The sequence below is a fragment of the Pristis pectinata genome, chromosome 10, assembly GCF_009764475.1.
Source record: "Pristis pectinata isolate sPriPec2 chromosome 10, sPriPec2.1.pri, whole genome shotgun sequence".
In the NCBI taxonomy this organism is placed as follows: Eukaryota; Metazoa; Chordata; class Chondrichthyes; order Rhinopristiformes; family Pristidae; genus Pristis; species Pristis pectinata.
In genome coordinates, this window is record NC_067414.1 from 55,701,000 (window position 1) to 55,723,459 (window position 22,460).

The window sequence follows — 22,460 nt, forward strand, 5'->3', positions numbered from 1 at the left end:
GCTGGATTGCTGCTCAGATGTTGCAGCTGTTTTATAGAGTAGATACCCAAGCTAAATTCCTGAGGGTAATGAGCTGACTGTTAGAACACAGAACATAAAACACAGAACAGTACAGCGCAGGAGAAGGCCCTTTGGCCCACAAGGTCTGTGCTGACCATGATGCCAAATTAAACTAATCTCGTCCACCTACGCATGATCTGTATCCCTCCATTCCTTGCATGTTCATGTGCCAATATAAATGCCTCTTCAACTCCATTATCGTGTCTGCTTCCACCACCACCCCGGCAGCTTGTTCCAGGTACCTACCACTCTGTGTAAAAAAACGTGCCCCGCACATCTACTCTAAACTTTACTCCTCTTAATATAAAGCTATGCCACCTAGTATTTGACATTCGCACCCTGGGAAAAAGACTCTGGCTATCTACTTATGCCTCTCATAATTTTATAAACTTCTATCAGGTCTCCCCTCAGCCTCTAACACTCCTCCAGAGGAAATAACCCAAGTTTGTCCAACCTCTCCTTATAGCTAATACTCTCTAATCCAGGCAGCATTCTGGTAAACCTCTTCTGCACCCTCTCCTATGCCTCCATATCATTCCTGTAATGAGCCAACCAGAAATGCACACAATACTCCAAATGTGGCTGAACCAAAATTTTATATAGCCACAACATGACTTCCCGACTCTTATACTCAATGCTCCAACCAATGAAGGCAAGCACGTCATACACCTTCTACACCCTATCTACTTGATTTGCCACTTTCAGGGAGCTATGGACTTGGACTCCAAGATCCCTCTGTTCATCAATGCTCTTAAGGGTCCTGTCATTTATTGTCTCTTTTCCTTTTACATTTAACCTCCCAAAGTGCAACACCTCACACTTGCCCAGATTAAATTCCATCTGCCATTTCTCTGCCCCTATCTATAACTGATCTATATCCTGCTGCATCCTTTTCCAACCTTCTTCACTATGCCCAACTCCACCAATTCTTAGTTCTTCTTACTCACGTTCCTTTGGCACTAATTATCTGCATTGGAGTGTGTTGAGTGCCTGGAGTGGGCCTCGAGCTTCCACATTAAATTTGCCAGGGAGCTGGTACCTAATGCAATCCTGCATTCTGGGAAGGCACCGGTGTATTTCTGACCTAAGTATGAATATCATGGAGCAACACACACAACATGCTGGAGGAAATCAGCACATCAGGCAGCAGCTATGGAGGGAAATGAACAGTCAACATTTCGGGCCAAGACCCTTCATCAGAAATGATGAATATCATGGCTTCAAATCTTCGTCATCACCAAAGGGGCATACATAAAGAATAAACAGTATAATGAGCTGCATTCAGGTAAGTTTTATGGGCCCAGAGTTTCTGGTAGCAAAGAGAGTGAAACTGCATTCACTGTCAATATACAGTAAAATGACAGCAATTTTGAGGTTTTCACTCTTTGTGTTTTGACGTGAAAATCCTGGTTGCTGTCAGCAATGACCACCATCACCATGCTATTTGCAGCTTTCCCCTCCACATGAAAATTGAAATGAAATTCAGATATTCATGAACCACTGTAAAACATCCTGTAAATCTCACCTATATTGACATGAGGTCCAACTGATTTTAAGTGGTGTGCTGAGCTAAAATTACTGCTAGCAAACTATTTGTCCTTTAAAAGATAATTTTATGTTGTGCATTATAATTTCTTTACATGAATAAATCACACAAGACAAAGGAGCAGAAATAGGCCATTCAGCCCATCGAGTTCTCCATGAGCTAAACTAAAAACTCTTCCTATCTAGCCCCAAATTCCGGCCTTATCCCCATATCCCTTGATACCATGACTAATTAGATACCTATCTATCTCCTCCTTAAACGCCCCCAATGATTGGGCTTCCACAGCTGTACGTGGCAAAGAATTCCATAATTTCACTACCCTCTGGCTAAAGAAATTTCTCCTCATTTCTGTTTTAAACCGGTATCCTCTAATTCTAAGATTGTGCCCTCTAGTCCTGGACTCACCCACTAAGGGAAACAGCTTAACCACATCTACTCTGTCCAGTCCTTTCAACATTCTAAATGTTTCTATGAGGTCCCCTCTCATTCTTCTGTACTCCAGTGAGTATAGTCCAAGAGCCGACAAACACTCATCATAAGCATTTTAAATATTTCATTATTTCTTAAAGCTTATTTGGGATTTTTCAGCTTTTATTATAATCATATGTGTTTGTCCCAATCTTAGCTTTGCATTCTATATGATCTAAAGTGTAAATTTAAAAATCACAAACTGGTAGCATATTTTGTCTACGATGACTCCACGTCCTGGGTTCCAGGGTCACTTTGAGCACACTTTGGAAAGGGGCACGTTCTCACCACACAGAGTGCAAGAGCTGTCTTTGAGATCAAGATTTTATCATTTTCTCACAACAAACATGGATTGCTGTTTAATTATTAAATTTTTAATACAGAGACATTTACCTGATAAAATGTCTGTTAAAGTGGTTTGGAGGTTTAAATTTACTTCAAAGTAATATTTTATTTTTGCCAACAATAATTCCAGTGGATCTTATGTAATTAGAAGAAACCCAGTCCTTACTGGTAGGTAGCTTCTCAGGTCACTGAAGTCCCTGACTACTTCTGTTGATGCCAGTTACTTGTATGAATGCAATTCAAAAATCTCACCCCGTTCCCAAACAGCACAAATTATCACCAAGATTTGTTTTTAACAATTTTGCTACAAGAAGTCAACAACATAAAGAAAAAAATAGAATGGCCATGCAGTGTTGCAGGTGCTTCCCAAAAAAGTGGCTATTTCTATTTTCTATTATTCTAGTATTTTTTACAAGTTTACTTTAGTTCAAACTGAAACCATTAGAAAGCCATACACATCTGACCTGGTCAGCTTCATCCTGGATGGATTAGGTTCAGGTGACTCGGAAAATATCAGGTTAGGATGAGAAGGGAAAAAATTCAAAAAGCTTAACAATGGCCACTTGATTGAGCTAGTCTGCCCCTTACTTATTTATTCAATCATCAGAATAATTAGGCAGGCACCCTACTTAATTCCATAGCCATTGGATGTTACCTTAAACAACAATGCCTGGAACTACAGTGATATATCAGTCAAGTCTATGGAAGTATGTCATCTAACTTTAAAGGTAAGAAGGTCAAAAAGAACTAGCAATGTCTACAATTTGCAGTGTGCTCTTTTCAATGCACTTCCCACATTCAACTTCATTGAAGTAAATCTACAGGATGTGCATTCTTCTGTACTTTACATCTCATAACGGGAATTGGAGAGCAGATCAGAGGTTATTCCACATTCAAATCCAATGCAAGCTGTGGCAGATTCAATTTCCCTGTGGTATTTCCTAAATGTTGCTGTGATAATGAGAGCAGGAAAATAGTAGATTCATTGAGAATTAAACAAAATGTAAACATACGATTGATGTATAGAATTGTCCAGGCATTCACATCTAGAAGTAGTGACTGGTATGTATTTGATCGCTGGCAAAAAAGGAATTGAAATTGGAATTGGTTTATTACGGTCACGTGTACCGAGATACAGTGAAAAGCTTTTGTTTGTGTGCATCCAGACAGATCATTCCATCCATAAGTGCATCAAGGTAGTAAAAAGGAAAACATAGTGCACAGTGTTACAGTTACAGAGAAAGTGCAATGCAGGTAGACAAATAAAGTGCAAGGGCTACGACAAGGTAGATTGAGAGATCAAGAGTTCAACGTTTAGCATATGAGGGGTCCATACAAGAGTCTGATAACAGCAGGATAGAAACTGTCCTTGAGCCTGGTGGTACGTTCTCTCAAGCTTTTGATTCTTCTGCTCGATGGGATGGGAGGAGAAGAGAGAATAATTGGGGTGAGAGGGGCCCTTGATTATGCTGTCTACTTTCCCTGAAGCAATGATTGGAAAGCTTACTGTTCCAAAACCAATTGCTGGCTTTATTCGAAATACATTTGTGCTATCTCATAAAGAAACTATGCAATATAAAGATGATTTGCTCTGTTCCTTTCACTGCAGCTTGCAGAATATGAAGCCACTCTCCCCGTCACAGAGAGGTCCAACCCCATAACACAGGGTATAGACCAATCAGATTCAGTTCAGCTTGTCCAACTGTTGAAAAAATGTGCTGAAGAAATATTTCAGAAGGAGGACGACACAACTACAAACTATCAGGTACAAGAAGCTTCCACGCTAACCACCAGTATAAATTGTGTTTAAAGAAACAAGGGAAGTCCACTGAAAATTCAAAGTTGTTATGTAATTAACTGACGTACAGACTGGGTAAAATTTACCAGTGTCCTTATTTCCAATGGATTTGTAATGAGCATCAGCGATCTGGGATCAGGAGGTCATTTATCTGAAGACTGGAAGTCATCAAACTGAAAACAACTCAGCAAGCCGTGGGGAAATTGGGAGTGATTTTGGACTCAAGATCGCCCCATATTTCAGTGGAATCAGGTAGTAATGAAGCATAAAATACAAGGTTACACTGATAGTGATTTTGGAATCAAGAAGGAAAGACTTGCATTTATGTAGCTTCTTTTACATCCATTTCAGATTCATCCCAAAGTGCTTTAAGACCACTCATGTATTCTTGAGAAGTAATTGTTGTGAGATGAAATATGGCAACCAACTGTGCAAAATTTTGGAGTAGTTTGCAGAATAGGCAGCCAGGGTGCCAACTAAGAACAAGCAGGACGGGAGCTCATTAATATATCAAAGTTGGGTTCTTGAGATATCCATAAACTCTCAATGTAACTTTAAACCTAAAATGCTTGTAGTTTGCACTGCACAAGCCTCCCCAACAGCAAAAGGCTAGGTGAAACTGAGCTTGTGTTCCTCAAAGGAACCGCAGCTGGTGATCACTGAGATTAAAAAAAAGTAGGTATTGTATGTAGATTGTAGGTGACAAGGTGACCATGCATCCTGAAGCTATGAAACAATGACATTCTCAACAGCCAAGCCAGAACTTCTGCTTCTCCTGTATTTCCCACTCCACCTTCCTAATTGGTCCAGACTTCTCCTATAATTTTGAATTTACAGCTCATCTTAACGGGGCATCGGATTTCTCCCCTCGATAACTATCTGTGACCATTACTGTCAACAACTTCCCCCTTACGTGAAAAGGCCTGACGATGAAAACAGTTCAGGCCTTCAAAACACTTCATTACTGCATCCGCTCAACTTACTCAACCTACTGCCCAACCAGCAGGAAAATCAACTCCATCGTATGTAATCAGTTGAATAGCACTGGCGCCCAGTCAGTTGTTCAGGACTTCCGTGCCTGCATCTGTCCTCTCACTTGCTCTGGGACTCATCATTAAGTTGAGGGATGATTCCATAGTTTGCCCAGATGAGGGCTGGATAGACTTTGGATCTCGCCTTGCAGCTTTATGGAAACAAAGCAGGCACATCTAATATTGCATTAAATGGTGTTGCAAACCTTCAGTAAAAGGTAAGTTTACCTAAATTTTTGTTTATTTTTCTTTATTTCAATTATTTATGTTTACAATTAGTAGTTTAGTATGTTTTTAAATACATTTATTGATTTTTTAAATAATTTTTGATTTCAATCAATTTAATTTGTTTTTAATTGTCTCTGAAACGGCCTTTGACTGCACAATCTGTCTATGGTTCAGGGTGTGACTGGGGGCAGAGCATCAGGATGAGACACCTAGAGGACTGGTCAGTACCTTTGGCTAGTTCTGCTCACAGGACAGCCACGTAACCATGGCTCCCAGGTCATTTGAGCTACGTGCTGCAAAACGTTAGTGTGCCTTGGGACAACCGTGGATGGTGAGTTGGATTGAACTTGGATAAACATCAAGGGATTTTTCTGCATTATGACACCAGGTTTTACAGTAGATTAAGCAGTTTGTATCTCCAAATCAATAGACCTGATGGTGATCTGGCAGCTCCACTCCTATAGAAGGGCTGCAGAAGATCCCAACATGCTTTGGCAGAGAGAGTGTAATGGCTCCCAGAGCTCGGAATAAACTCAAAGATCTCTGTGTAGACTGTTCCAAACTAAATAATGCAACCAAAACATTAACTGGTTTCTCTTTCCACTGATGCTGCTTGACTGGCAGAGTTCTTCCAGCATTTCTGTGGTCGCCCCTATCTGTTCCTCTTAAACTAATTTTTACTACAATGGTCCAATATGTCTTCTCTGTTTACTGACAGACGCTGTACAGTGAATCTATCTTAAGGGCAATGAGGGACACGGCCAAACAAGTTCAAGAGCTACTGAGGGTAAGTGATGAAATGGTGTTTATTGAGCCTATGACTGATTTTATTATAAATTCCGACAAGAAAAAGTTATTCAGTTTATTGAGGAAAATAACATGGAAGCTTTCTAAATAAGCAGTTTTTGGCTAAATATTACGATCTAACACTCCTGGTGCTGAACTTTGCACAAAAAAGAGTACATTGTAGCAATCCAGAAGGCAATTCGCACCATTCACAGCTCATTTGATTTGCTGTCAAATAACTTTGAACGGATTATGAATGACCTGTGCCGTGAACCAGCTGCAATAACCTATGTACTCAAATTTCCAATCTGTGCTCTTGTCACGCTCCATGCTAGAAACATTAAATCATAAAATACACCCCTCAGTAAATTACACATCTGACTTACGCCACAAGGGAAATGGAATTTATATGTTTCATAGCAAGGAAGGGAGAAATAAAAGTGGAACACCCTATTTAAACACTGTGTTATAGAGGTTTTTATTTAAACCTGATTACTACATGCATTCAATTTGTCTACATATTGGTAGTGTACATTTAGATTTCCATTGCAGATCCTTTATTCTAATGGTATCCATAGATATAGGCACTGTTGCCATGGACACTGACACCAAATGGCACACAACGGAAATGGCTCAAGCCTCACATACAGAACCACTCTTCATTGATTGAGACTTACTTCGTTCCACTTGGCCTGCTGCTGGGCTCTCTGCTTGTGATTAGCCTCATCACCAGCCACCTCCCTTTGATGATCTCAGCCCTGCTCTGATCATCTCCTTGACCGCCTTTCACCAAATAGTTCTCCAACATCCCCCAATCCACTCACTCTCTGGCTAATCTTGCCAAAAATCTCACCAGCCCCTTCCCCATGGACCAGCAGCCCAACAACCTAACCTGACTCCCACTCCCCTCCCCAGCTGTGCACTGCACCTAAATGTCTTCACAACCCCTTGCAATTAACTCCTGGGTGCACCAATCAGCTTCCTATCCTCCTCTTCCCAATCCTCCCTCAGGCTGTAGCCCACTCCCCATAATTAGCTCCCTGACCAACCTCACTCCATTCCCCTCACTAACACTACTACCCCCTCTGATTGTCTCCTCATACTTGCCCCTATCTCTGCCCCCAATCTACCCACACCATAAACCCACCCCTCACCCACCTTTGTCCATTATCACATCCCCCAACACCCAAAATTACTCCCATACACACTTCCTCTTCGATCTCCACTCTCCATAATGGCAGAAGTCCATAGAGAAGGTGTTAACACAAATTTTAGCTCCATTATATTTTCTTGGAAAATATATTTTGAATGCATAAGACCATTCATTGCACAGATTTGGCCAGTATAGGCTGTTAACTTGCAATAAATTTTGAACACAATTAGAATCAGAATCAGGTTTATTATAACTGACATATGTCATGAAATTTGTTGTTTTGTGGCAGCAGTACAGTGTATGACATAAAAATTACAATAGGTTACAAAAAATAAATAGATAGTGCAAAAGAGGAATAATGAGGTAGAGTTCATGGGTTCATTGACCGTTCAGAAATCTGATGGCGGAGGGGAAGAAGTTGTTCCTGGAACGTTGAATGTGGGTTTTCAGGTTCCTATACCTCCTCCCCGATGGTAGTAATGTGAAGAGGGCATGTTCCGGATGGTGAGGGTCCTTAAAGATGGATGCCGCCATCTTGAGTCACCGCCTCTTGAAGATGTCCTCAGTGGTGGGGAGGGTTGTGCCCATGATGGAGCTGGCTGAGTCTACAACCCTCTGCAGCCTCTTTCAACCCTGCACTTTGGAGCCTCTATACCAGGTGGTGATGCAACCAGTCAGAATGCTCTCCACCGTACATCTGTAGAAATTTGCAAGAGTCTTTGGTGACATACCAAATCTCCTCAAACTCCTAATGAAGTAGAGCTGCTGGCGTGCCTTCTCCATGATTGCGTCAATATGTTGGGCCCAAGGTAGAACCTCTGAGATGTTGATGCCCCTGAACTTGAAGCTGCTCACCCTTTCCTCCACTCACCCCCCAATGAATACGGGTGTGTGTACTCCTGACCTCCCCTTCCTGAAGTCCACAATCAATTCCTTGGTCTTGCTGACATTGAGTGTGAGATTGTTGTTGCGACACCACTCAACCAGCCAATCTATCTCACTCCTGTATGCCACCTCGTCACCATCTGTGATTCTGCCAACAACAGTGGTGTCATCGGCGAATTTATAGATGGCATTTGAGCTGTGCCTAGCCACACAGTCACAAGTGTAGAGAGAATAGAGCAGTGGGCTAAGCATGTATCCTGGCCTTCAATCTCATTGGAATTTATTACTGCTATACAATTATAGTTATAATCTGGTGAGATGTGAATTGAAGGTCTGAGCAGTTTTATGAATTCAGAAATTTACCAATGCTAAATGTATGATTGATTTATTTTTACACAAATGTTCTGATAAATATTTTCAGGATCCTGATGATAACCTGATTGTACTTAGTGGATGTGGAACATCAGGAAGATTAGCATTTCTGCTTGCTGTATGTATGCTTTACTTTTTCCAATCACATTATTAGTAATTTAACTAGTAATATTCATTATATTCTTCTTTTTCTTCTGCTTCATGTTAACTCCCTATTTTTTCAGTCTGGCAAAGACTGTTCTTTGTTTTTAGAGTCATGGGGTCATACAGCGTGGAGACAGACCTTTAGCCCAAACGGTCCATGCCAACCAAGATGCTCATCTAAATTACTCCAATTTGCCCATGTTTGGCCATTATTCCTCAAAACCTTCCCTATCCATGTACCCATCCAAAATGTTGTTAATATACCTCTCTTGGAGAAAGACTTGCCCCTCAAGTTCCTGTTAAACCTCTCTCCTCTCATCTCAAACCTATGCCCTCTAGTTTCTGATTCCCCAACCCTGGGAAAAAGACTATGTGCACTCACCCCAACCTATGCCCCTCATGATTTTATACACCTCTATAAGATCACCCCCCATTCTCCTACACTCCAATGAATAAAGGCATGGTCTGCTCAACCTCTCTCTATGACTCAGTCCCTTGAGTCCTGGCAACATCCTCGTAAGTCTTTTCTGCACTCTTTCCAGCTTAATGGCATCTTTCCTATAGCAAGGTGACCAAAATTGAACACAATATTCCAAATGTAGCCTCACCAGCATCCTGGACAACTATAATATAACATCCCAACCTCTGTACTCAATGCCCTCTCTGATGAAGGCCAGCATGCCAAAAACCTTCTCTACAACCCTGTCCATCTGTGATGCCACTTTCAGGGAACAATGTACTTATATTCCAAGGTCCCTCTATTCTACAACAAGCCTTATCATTCACTGTGAAGGTCCTATCCTGATCGCCTTTCCAAAATGTAACACCTCGCACTTATCTGAATTAAATTCCAATTGCTGTTCCTTAGCCCACCTACCCAGCTATTCAAGATCCCATTGTAATTCTTGATAACCATCTTCACTGTCCATTACACCACCTACTTTAGTGTCATCTGCAAACTTCCTAACCATGCCTTGTACATTCTCACCCAAATTCTTCATTCATCTGTCTCTGGCATTATCCATATATGGCTCATTTTTTAGTTCTTTTTTATTTCGCCTCCTTTTTGACAAATATATTTGCTTCTTTCTTCATACCTCAATAGGTTGTTTCTCATCTTCTCTGTTGCCTTATCTTCTCTTTTTTGTTTTTTGTAACTTCTCTTCCACATTTGTACTCGCTACTTGACTCAACCTGGTAGACCAGTCAATGCCATCCCAATATTCAAGGCAAGATGATTGCACAAGTATATCCATCAAACCTCAGACCTTAACACTAGGCATAGATTTTAACTTTTACTACTGTGTGCAGACTAGACATAACAGTTGAGCTATTAATCCTATTAAAATCAATGGGAAGTAAGCTTCAGCAAGGTATTTCAAGGATGGTTGAACCATCAGCGGCAAGTTTTTGACTGGCTGAAGAAAGTTTGTCCACCTAAAGCCCCATATTACTGCAATATTAATGGACTCAGAAACATAAATTTAGAAGGAAAAATCATCAAACTTCTATTTGAGATGTATATTCTGAGGAGAAATACATTTACCAAAACAAGTTAATATCCTAAGGAAAGGCTGCATGATTTTTCCATCCCAAAGGAAAATAAATCTTCAAGATCTTTATTAAACCTTAGAAATTGTGCTATATTGTTTGATATTGTTTTGTACAGTTTTGGAGAACCTAGCCTGAGTTTACAACCAACTAGATATCCAGCCTATTCCACACCAAGCATTGCTTCAGTTAAGAATTCCATTCCACATTCTATTATTCTATGAGAAGAAATTACAAATCCTGTCAAAGGCTTGTTGATTTTATACTCATTCGGATTGGACTGGTTTTGTGCACACAATCAAAACAAAGCCTCCACAATGTCACAGCGGTATTAATTCCTGTCAGTATTTTAAAGGCCTGGATCATACCTCTTTCTGAGTGAATAATTGAAACGAATGGGTAAACATTGGTGGGTCCATTGAACCAGGTCCTTTGTGATATGTTGTCAGTTCCACATATCCCCATTCTTCCTCCCTCACCCACAGAGGAACCATGTAATCTCCTGCCAGAGATAAAACCCAAAGAAATGCCATATAAGAACAAAATAATTTAAAACATTAGGAGGAGTAGACTGTTTGACGTCAGATCTGATTCTGCCATTGGTTCCTCAACATACTGATCTGGAGATATTTTTGCAAAGTATCAATTATTTCTTTAAATGTTGACCACTGCATGGCCTCTACAATAGCCAACTCACACCTCACACCTTTGTCATTTTCTTTTTTAGATTTGAGACCCTGCTTTCACATTGATCCATAGCCCTTTCTATCTTTACATATCATTCCCTAAAGATTCCTTAACAATAGCATTATTAATTGATCATTTCTCCTTTCAGTTGCTAGATTTGAAATAGTCCTATTCTTCCATATACTAGTACAGAAAACTATCTTGTATACACTCTATGAGTTTGACTCCACTCCATTATTACTAATTGGGGTTGCCTGCTCTGTGCATAGATTAAAGTCCCACATGGCTGTTTTCTTTTATCTTCGTTGCAAAAAATTCAAAGGGGTGAAACACAGAACTAATATTTTTGCTTTATTTTACTTCCAGTATTCGTTCAGAGTACAACTCTTACAGACCAATTTAAGTGACCTAATCTATTTCTATTGCTTTCAGTCTTCCTTCAACAGTTTATCCAAAACAAAAAGCTATGACTAGATCATTGCTGGAGGGGATAAGTAAGTGGCAACTATAAGACATGGTTTAAAGTAAAAAATAAATTACTTCCATTACCAAGTTTCACTCTTCTTTTCAATGTGCAGAGCTCTAATGACTTCTCAAGAGCTACCTGAAGATAATCCGGAGACAGGGATTAAAATGTTAAAAGCAGTAAGTTATATTATTGTTGCATTGTATTAACATACATTTTCATCCAGTTATGTTGTAGATGGATCATTGTGTTGTGACTATGAATGACTAACGTGGAAACTGGAGCTGTAGTTGTAAAAAGTCTTAATTCAGCACAAGCAGGTATTCTGAAGGATCTCTCTCTCTCTTGCTCTCTCTCCTTCTCTCTCTCTCTCTCACTCTCTCTCACCCCCTCTCTCTCTTCCTCCCTCTCCCTCTCGCTCTCTCTCTCTCTCTCTCTCTCTCTCCCTCCCTCTCCCTCTCTCTCTCTTTCTCTCTCTAGGAGAAACTCTGAGGAAACTCAGGAGAATCTCTCTGAAATCAATGTACATTGAGTTTTTACACCTGAAGAATAAAAGTAACAGCAGGGGTTTGAATGCAATTTCAATAGTTACAATGACGTAGTTTAATTCAATATTTTAGGTGCAGACAAATGATTTCATTGAATTACATATTTACAATGAGAGCACATCATAACTGACAAGATACCCCTGAATATTCAAAACACTTTTGCTGGGACAAGGTAATCTACATGGATGGTCTAAAAGCTTCTGAGAACAGAAACCCCTGACACCCAAAATTAGTGTTATAAGGGCTGACTCTCTGGGTACGAGCAAATGACCATATTTGATATGGCGAGTGACAAAATAATCAGTCTACTCTGGAATCTTCCTTGATCTCTGTCACAATGGTGCAAAATAGCTTAGCCAAGGATGTTTGATGCTTGGTTTGATGTAGACCAATTAACATAGGCCCATTATCCTGTGCTGCATATGAGAATGTCTCATGGTCATGTTGATTTACAAACCATATCTCTTGAGTGTCGGCTAGTACCCTGTGCTCTGTAGACAGTACTGTTTGCTTACATAGCTGTCCTTTTAATTTCAAAACTAATTACTGCTTGAGGTTTTAATTTAAACAGGTCTTCTTTTGAAGAATGGTTCTTATTTGTATTAAAGTCTGCTGTCCACATAATTCCTGAAGGATATTCCATGTCTAACAATCCCTAATAATTTAATGCTTGCTTAAGTTTTTTTTGCTGTGTAATTTTCTTGTCATCAAAGATGAAATTCCAAATTAATAGCTAAATCTTGCATTGCAAATAGGAAATCTATTTGTAGCAATGATCTTTTGTGCTTTAATATTTGAGGATTATCTTTGACCATTTACAAATAAAATGAAGATCACAAATAGAAAAAAACAACCGTAATTCTCAACCAGGCAAGTACTATAGTTTGTATTTTTTATATTTATACTCTCTTGACGCAGTGAGGTAGATTTTCACTTTGTGCAATAGTATATAATGAGTGTTGGAAAATCAGCAGCAAATTTACATTTCTCATGAATGTTATTTCTATGACAATTTCATTGTTCTGGAATACCTTTTTTTAATTCTTTCCTAAACTATTTATATTTTGAAGATAATTTCCTAATTTTTTAATTGTTATCAGAATGAAGACCAAGAAAGGTCCTCTTGTTTGTCATATATATTAATGATTTGGATGAGAATGTAGGTGGCATGATTAGTGGGTTTGCAGATCTCACCAGAAATGATGGTATAGTGGACCACGAAGAAAGTTGTCTGAGGCTACAACAGAATGTAGATCAACCAGGGAGGTAGACAGAGGAATGGCAAATGGAATTTAACTCAGACAAGTGCAAAGTTAAATCAAGCAGGACATACACAGTGAATGGCAGGGCCTTAGCGAATGTTGTTGAACAGAGAGAACAGTTGAACAGAACTGTGCAAGTGCATAGTTCCCTGAAAGTGGCAAAACAGGTAAACAGGGTGGTGAAGACGGCATATGACATGCTTGCCTTCATTGGCCAAGGCATTGAGTGCAGGAGATGTGACATCATGTTACAGTTGTACATAATGTTATTCAGGTGGTACTTGGAGTATTGTGTGCAGTTCTGGTCACCACACTACAGGAAGGATGTGATTAAGCTAGAGAGGGTACAGAAAAGATTCATGTTCCCTGGATTGGAGAACTTGAGCAATAAGGAGAGATTGCACAGGCTGGGTCTGTTTTCCCTGGAGCCAAGGAGGCTGAGGGGTGACATGACGGAGGTATATAAATTTATGAAAGGTATAGATAGGGTAGCTAGCCAGAGTCTGTTTCCCATGGAAGTGGTGTCTAAAACCAGAAAGCATGGTTTTAAGGTGAGAGGGAGGAGGTTTAAAGGGGATCAGAGGGGTAAATTTTTCACATGAAGAGTAGTTGGTATCTCGAATAAGCTGCCAGAGCAGGTGGTAGCAGCAGGAACAGTAACAAAATTCAAGAGACATCTGGACAGGCTTAGAGGGATATGGAATTAAATGCAGGCAAGTGGGGTTAATATAAATAGACATGATGGTTGGCATGAATGTGGTGGGCTGAAGGGCCTACTTCTATGCTGTACAACTCTATGACTATGACTCTAAAGTGCAATAGAGTGGGTAATTTATTAATCACATTCATTAACCGTAATATTTATTTGCAGATTTCAGAAAAGAAAAAGAAAGTATTGTTCATTGGGATTTCATGTGGATTGTCAGTAAGTAGGGTGCATTTCAAGCAGCTTTCCAAAATGAGTTTTTGCTGTCAGTGTTCCTTTGGTTCAGTATGTTCTCTGTACTTTGCTTAATGCAGCAGGATGGATTATTACTGTAACTGAAATCAATGAGATGAACATCAAATTCATTCTACAATGGCCAGGTGTTCCACCCCACCAGGACATTGCCCAGACTCTGAAGTAACAACATATTTTCCATTAACATTTCTTTCACAAAATGGAATTCCACCCACACACTTCTGGCTTGTGAAAATGCTTAACTATCTCCATAAATAGTTTAATATCAGATGCTCTAATCTATGTTTACATTTCTGAGAGACACAAATGATGTTGGATTTGAGGCAAAATGTGGCATGCTTTTTAAACTTGTCTCTCTTTTTTCAGTGATATCCTTTTAATGTGTAAGTACAGAGGATTACAGAATTTAAAGCATTGAAACAAACTTTTTCAGCCCAAGTAATCAGTGCACATTCCATCTTCTTCACCATCTTTTGGATAAAGATGTTCTTTCTGAATTTCCCATTTGAGCTTCTTATCTTGATGGTCTCACATTGATGGTTCTTCTGAAAAGTGGAAGCATTCATTCTGTGTCTAGCCTATCAAAAGTTTTCAGAGTATTAAAGATCTCTATTATCATTCTTTGGCCTTCTCTTTTCAAGATAAGAGAGACCCAGCCAATCCATTCTTTCCTAATAGATGGACTTCCACCACCATTTTTGTAAATCTTGTTTGTTCATCTCCAGTGCAGTAACTAGAATTGTAATAAAATTTCATGTGGTCTAACCAAAGTACTGTGTAAGCTGAACATAATGTCTCCTTTTACAATGAAGTCCTACTGCACATTTGCTTTAGTTAGTGGCTTTACTAATCTGCGTAACTACTCGGTGCCTTTGTAAACATACTTTGGGATCCCTTTGTTCTACTACTGTTCTCAAGCAGGTATTTTCCAAGTAGTATGTAACCTTCTTACTTTTCTTACTAAGACTTAAGAGCTCACACTTGCTTTTGTGAAATTAATTTTCCAATTATATACCTATTTTGCAAGATTCTTAATGTGTTGTAATTTGTTATAGTTCTTATCTGCAACTTTGGAATTATGTTTTTGATTTCAATGTGTACATCATTGATATAAATTGTGAATGATGATGGTTCCAGCTTATCCTTGTGTGATCTTCCATTCCATTTCCTCCCACTCCGTCTATCAGTTACCTGCACTCTCTGCTCTGCCTTACAGCCAACAAACTTTCAGTTTTTCTTTTTGTCCCCTAACTCCACATTCTCACATCTTAATCATTAATCCTTACTGTAGCACCTTATCGATTGTGTTTTTGAAATTTTGTTGCATTACATCAATTACCAGAACATTGTCTATTCTTTGATAACTCTTCACAGATTTCATTGATGTTTGTCTAGCAAGACTACCCCTTTGAAGTCCATTAGCGGATTTATATTACTATTCCATGCTATTATTTTGATTCTAGATGATTTTTTGGTTTCTCTTTTACTGGCATTCCTCTGGTACTTTGAGAGTGAATTCTAGTTCCCATTTGCCAAAATGGATCAATTTATTTTTAAACCAATTAGCAATTCCTGGAATGGATAATATGTACAATTATTTGATTGATTATGTATTGCCATGGATATTTTTTTCAAATTAAACAATTATGAAATGAAAACATCTTCATGTCAGGGTGATGCATCATAGAAGCATGGACAGATAATGTAGAAGATCATGTTTGCCAACCCATTATGTGGGCATTTTATTTTTATTAATCAGAGTGGAAAGGAGGTTATACAGTCCTATAGTGAATATAATACTGTAAAGTATTTGTATTTTGTAGTTTTGGATCTTACATATGGTGACGTAACCACTATTATAAATTCTCTTTCCTGCTTGCAGGCTCCATTTGTTGCTGGTCAGCTTGACTTCTGCATGAGCAACATGGACAAATTTATTCCTGTTCTAGTGGGGTTCAACCCAATTCATATGGCAAGGTACAAAATATTTGTAGGTTGCATTACATTTAGTCATCTATTGTAATATATTCAACATTGGGTTGTTCTAGATCTTCAATATAGAGGTTATGCTCTCTTTTCAAGATCAGAGATTTCTCTTGTATAATGTCAGATGATAGTTGTGCAGCTATGATTATTATACCTTTTGAATATGAATTTTGTTCTTTATAGTCTTCTACACTCTTAGAAATATACTTCTGCTGAGTGAGTTCAGGAAACTCTGCCAGGCAGTTCAGGGTGCTGTAGAGGAGAGTTGACAGCAGGCATGAGAGGGATGGGTGATTGGGGAACAAAGGTAGGAAAAAGAAGTTGAGCGATATGGTGAAGTCATGAATAAACAGGCTGGTTTTGAGGAAGCCGATGCAGTGTTTTGAGAAAGGAATTCAAGAGTCTCGGGATAGGATTGTTGAAGACTCCGCCATCAATATAGAAGAAGATGGACTACATTTGGAAGAGGTAACCCATTCTAATGCACATCATTAAGCAATGCATACAACAAAAGAATAATCTCCATACATTCTACTAGACATTGAATGAATGAATGGGGTTCATACTGAGCCAAATCTTGAAAGCTGATTTGTTGCTTTATCATTCTGTAAGCTCCAACCCCATACCACTTTAGTAATGTACCAATGATTACCACTGCTTTCTGCCAAACAGGAATTTAAAAATGATATGTTCAGTGATTTGAATAACTGATGACAAATTTAAAATGTTGGGTAAAGGGTTTCAATTTAATTTAGACTATCAAGTTAAACCCAGTTCTGGACAGCATATATCATAGATCCCTGAGAAACAATGAGGTCAATTTTGTAGCAAAATATCGAGATGGAGGGATCACCTTAAATAAAGGAAATTCAATGAGAGTGAAGAGTTCTCTCTGGGAGTTGGTTCAATAAGAATGCATATTATAATAATCTATCAAACTAGAGTTTCCAAGTTTCATTCAAACATGAGAATGGTGACTTTAAATCAAATCAAATCAAAGGAGAGAGCAACATTCCAAATGATCCTCCTCCACAGCCCTCTTCCACTGTTCTGCTAGGAAGAATTGTTCTTACCTCATTTGGCTGTTACCTATCCAGTTGAAGCCAAAGGATCTAAGACAATGGCTTCTCCTCCTTTTACTACAGTTACATCTGATGTCTCCCAAGTATCTATCCTTCAGCTCTCCTATTCCTCATGTTCATGTTCACCCAAAGGTATGTCAAGTTCCACGAGTAAATTGAGGATACCGAGCTCTATCTTAGCATCATATCTCCTGACCCCTTCACTGTCTCTGAATTATCAAATGCTGCTGTACGGGGCAAGCGGATATGTATTCCAACTAAAGACTGGGAAGATCAAAGCCATTTTCTATCTTCTGCCATCTTCTCTGTTCCTTTGCCATTGACTCCATTGCTGTCACTGACCACTGTCAAATGCTGAACAGGACTGTTTAACACTTGACAAGATGTTTGATGACTTTCCAACCAAATTTTCTTTCAATTACCAAACTGTCTGCTTCAACCTCCATTACATTCCTACCTGAATTTCAATCATGCCTATACTTGACTATTTCAATGCTTTCTTTTTCAACCTTCCATCTTGGTCCCACAATAAACCTCAGCTTATATAAAACCCTGCTACAGTGCCCTGCTCACCCACATTGTCCGTATATTTTAGACTTGTACCGACTTCCAGTCTGACAACACCTAATATTAAAATCTCGACCCATGCATGCAAATCCATCCATGGCCAAAACGAAACCTCTTCCAGTTTTGCAATCTTCAGGAATCTCATTCTTATCCACTATCTTGAATCTTTTCAATTTTAATTGTTGCACATTGGCCATCATGTCTTCTCTGCCCTGCCCTAAGCTCTGTAATGCCCTCTCAAAACCTCTCTCCAACTCTACCTTCCTCTTAGTAGTTTCTTAAAAGCTAGTACTTTGACTAAGCTTTGGGGCATCTCTCTCAATATATTGCAGTGTCAAATATTGTTTACCACTGTAAAGCAGTAGTTTTAACATGTTGTTTTACCATGTTAAGGTTGCTGCACAAATTCAATTCATTGTTGTTCACAGTATGCCTTGCACTTGGCTTTTCTACATCCTAGTCCACTCCAGCCAACATGTAGTTTCCCTGCTCACAATGCTTTAGCATTCAGATGTTGTTTAACACTTACGTTACACATTTTATAACTGGGTGATGTAAAAAGTACTGTGATGAATGAGATACTTGAAATATTTGCTCATGTTTGAATGAATGTCTCTGCTAAGAAAGTTGTTTAACATTTCCTTTTAAAGACCTGACAAAATAGAGGGATGGCACTCCACATTTCTTCGAGTAGCAGAACAAGTTCAGAAACTACACAATGTACATAAGGCATTTATCATCAACCCTGTTGTCGGGGTAAGTGTGGCCCTTCAATTATCTTCTGCCAGAAAACTGATAAAAATTATTGAACAAGAACAAAGCAACAATGGGATCTATCCTTAATTCCAAGGTCAATTTTGTAAAATGACAACTAGACAATGACAGTAACAAACAAAGGAAGATTCATTCAAAGTGAACAAGAGTACTTAACTTTAGAGGTGGTTTGATAACAATGAATTTTACAGTAATCTATCACACCAAAGTTTTCCAGTTTCATTCAAAAATGAGAATAGTGCCCTTTAAATCAAGTATGACAACAAAATTCAGAGTCAACATGACCTTCCTCCAACATCTGTCCTACACTGTCCAGCTGGGAAGGATTGCCCTCGTCTCAATTCATTGCTCCCTATCCAGTCAAAGCCAAAGGGTCTAGGACAATTTAAGGGGAGGGTTGGGGTGTTTAAAAGAGATTTGCAAGGCAAGACTTTTATACAGTGGCTCGAGCTCACTGCCTGAGGAGGTGGTGGCAGATATGATGGTAACACTTAGGAGGTATTTAGGCAGACACATGAATGGCTAGGGACTGAGGGATACAGACCATGTGCAGGCAGATGGGATGTTAGATTGGCATCATGATAAAGCACAGCAATGGTGGGCTGAAGGGCCTGTTCCTGTGCTGCACTGTTCTACGTTCCAATGTTTCTCCTCCTTTTATTGCACAATTATATCTGATGGCTCCCAGGTAGTTATCCTTTAGCCTTCCTATTTCTCATGTTTATGTAATAACGTCCCTTGGGGTCACCACACAAAAATATGTCAGGTTCGACAAATATACTGAAGATACCCAGCTCTACCTTAGCATCGTCTCTCCTGACCCCTTCACAGACTCTGAGACTGCAATAAGATGGCAACAACAAAATAAATTGTGACATTAAAGCTAAATGATGCTTTCTTCTAAAACGATAGTGGCAATTGGTGTTAAGTGTAATGAAGTATTTATTGTTAAATTCATTTTCGTACTGTTGCTTTATATATCCCATAATAAAGGAGGACATCTCTTCCAAAGGTAGGGGTCTCTCCAACATTCCCATTCTGACTAATGAAAGAGGGAGTCCAGGAATAAATGGAATGAGCACAGGAGAGTGCAGTGACAGGCAGACTCTTTAATAGGAAATGTGTTTGCAGGAGTCCTTGCCCTCCTCAGCCCAGGATAACGGGCCTGCACTTTCCTGAGTCAGGATGCCAGTGTCGCTTCCTACAGCAAGATCTGCAGCCTTCATTAGATTCCCTGTTACTTCTCTCAGTTGGTGATTGTTTATGAAGGCATCTTGACAACTGGTAGGAATGTGAGGATACAAGTGTGCACACACAAACTGGAAATTGTGGCAGTGCAACCCTTTCCAATCTATGCAGGTAAATGTAGCCATCAAGAAATCCTGTAGAGTTATGCAGGATATTGAGAAATCCTGGAGCTCTGTAAAGCTGTAGCCTCCTGTCATGCTGCTCTGTTGTCCATGCAGTAAGTGACAACTGGCTTTCAAGCATAGTGCTTCTGCAATTTGTACCAAATGTAAACTGATTGGCTAATGTTAACATGCCTTTGTGGCAACCTTGAATTACTTTGTAGAATTAAAGTGGAGGACAGTTGTGGCCATTGACAAAATGAGACGAGACGAGATGAGATAAGATAAGATGTCTTTATTTGTCACATGTTCATCGAAACACAGTGAAATGCATCTTTTGCGTGGCGTATTCTGCGGGCAGCCCACAAGTGTCGCCATGCTTCCAGTGCCAACATAGCATGCCCACAACTTTCTAACCTGTACGTCTTTGGAATGTGAGAGGAAACCGGAGCACCCAGAGGAAACCCACGCAGACACCGGGAGAACATACAAACTCCTTACAGAGATTGGCCAGAATTGAACCCAGGTCACGGACTCTGTAATAGCATTATGCTAACCACTACGCTACCATGCCTGCACTATGTGATGTCTTTGCTAGAAGTTGGCAGTGGATGAAGTGAAGCATTCACCAAAATTCATTGACAGCTCCCTATGCTGAAGGAAAGTTTGAATGAACATATCCTAGTGGGGACATCAGCAGCTGATACCCCAATCTCTGTTGCATCTTCCTTTGTAAAAGGTACAGAGGTAATCCCAATGGAAAATACTGTGGCGGTGAGTTGTGGGGCCCCTCAACACACATATAGAGAGGGGAACAGTTGTTAGTTGTGAATATGGACAGTTTGGGTCCCCTGAAAAGAAAGGTTTTCCTTTTACATCTGATCATTCCCCCTTAAATGGATTTTGGTAAGTCCTGGTTGGACAGGCTGCTTCCCAGTAGCAGGCAAGTGTCTGATTTTAGACTGTACCTGTCTACTCTATGCCGAGTAACTTTCCTTACACCAGCTGGGCAAACTGAACTCTGGAGGGAAGAGGTGGGCTTATCTCCAGAGTCACTTTCATAGAACTGCATGCTGAAACGTTTTGCAGCCTGAATCTTTGCCCCATGATCTGTTGGATTTTTGGCAAGGAAGAAAGGGGGTTATTTAACATTTGCTGATGAAAAATCACACTCTTCCCTCAAAAACAATTTGGAAACATCACTGAGGAAGGGTTCCCTGAGATTAGAATATGATTGTGTAACGGAAGCCTAAAGAACGGTGTTCCAAATAGAGAAAGACAAATAACATCCTGGAAAAGTAAATAAATTCAAAGTAGATTGCGATTTGCATAAGAACTGGTCATTATTATAAACCTATGTGAATTTACTCTTTCAGCCTGAAGGGATCACTGGATCATCCCGAATGAAAGGTGGAAGTGCCACCAAAATCCTGCTGGAGACCATGCTCCTGGCTACACACAGGGCTCTGGAAAACAACACTGACATCACAAACGGGTAAACCCAAGCCTATTTTCTCCAATAAATCAATGAATTGCTTCCTATTGGAGCCCTCATTCAGCCATCTCAAGTCATCCAAGACAGTGCTGCAAAATCTAAAAATGAAGAGAGAACACACAGCAGGTTGACTGAAAATGGAATAACATATTGCAATGATTCTCTAAATCTATCAATGAAGCATCTCTCTCCAATGCGTAAATGTGCAGAGTTCCTAAGTTCAGCCAGCAAGCAGAAAGATGCAAGAGGGCATGTCCCAGGTGGTGAGGGTCCTTAATGATGGATGCCGCCTTCTTGAGGCACTACCTCTTGAAAGAATGTCCCCAATGGTGGGCAGGGTTGTGCCCGTGATGGAGCTGCCTGAGTCTACAGCTCTCTGCAACCTCTTTCAATCCTGCTCATTGGAGCCTCCATACCAGGCAGTAATGCAACCAGTCAGAATGCTCTCCACTGAACATCTGTTTACATTTGCAAGAGTTTTTGATGACATACCAAATTTCCTCAAACTCCTAATGAAGTAGAGCCATTATAGAGAACTGTAAGGGTGGCACTGAGCAAAATGACACTGGAAGGTTTGGGAATTTGGGAGAATTAGCCTCCCAGTAATCCGTAAATCTTGTGATGCCATGGGTCAATAACAGGAAAGTAGTCAGACCTTGGAAAATAGTGACAGGCAGAAATCTGGCATTTCGGCTTTAAGCATGTCCTCACATTGCTCCTTTCCCACAGGGTACAAGAACAAGTGGGGAAATTTTCTCAGTTATAGAGGAGAGTAGAGTCGAGGAGAGGGTGGAGGGCTGAGGGTAGAGGGCTGAAGGTAGAGGGCTGAGGGTAGAGGGCCGAGGATAGAGAGTATAAATTACACTGCCCATTTGACATTTAGAATTAGGTGAGTTAAGTTTAAGTTGTAGCTTAA

General features: G+C 39.8%; 1 protein-coding gene across 1 annotated transcript in view; it reads left to right on the forward strand.

Annotated features, from left to right (window-relative positions):
• Positions 1–22,460, forward strand: part of gckr (glucokinase (hexokinase 4) regulator) — a 46,099-nt gene that overhangs the window by 2,630 nt on the left and 21,009 nt on the right. Inside the window, 9 exon segments of the mRNA XM_052024933.1 lie at positions 4,029–4,184; positions 6,195–6,263; positions 8,722–8,790; positions 11,487–11,548; positions 11,633–11,699; positions 14,202–14,255; positions 16,174–16,268; positions 18,577–18,682; positions 21,426–21,544. Of these exon segments, the coding sequence (XP_051880893.1) occupies positions 4,029–4,184; positions 6,195–6,263; positions 8,722–8,790; positions 11,487–11,548; positions 11,633–11,699; positions 14,202–14,255; positions 16,174–16,268; positions 18,577–18,682; positions 21,426–21,544 (797 nt within the window).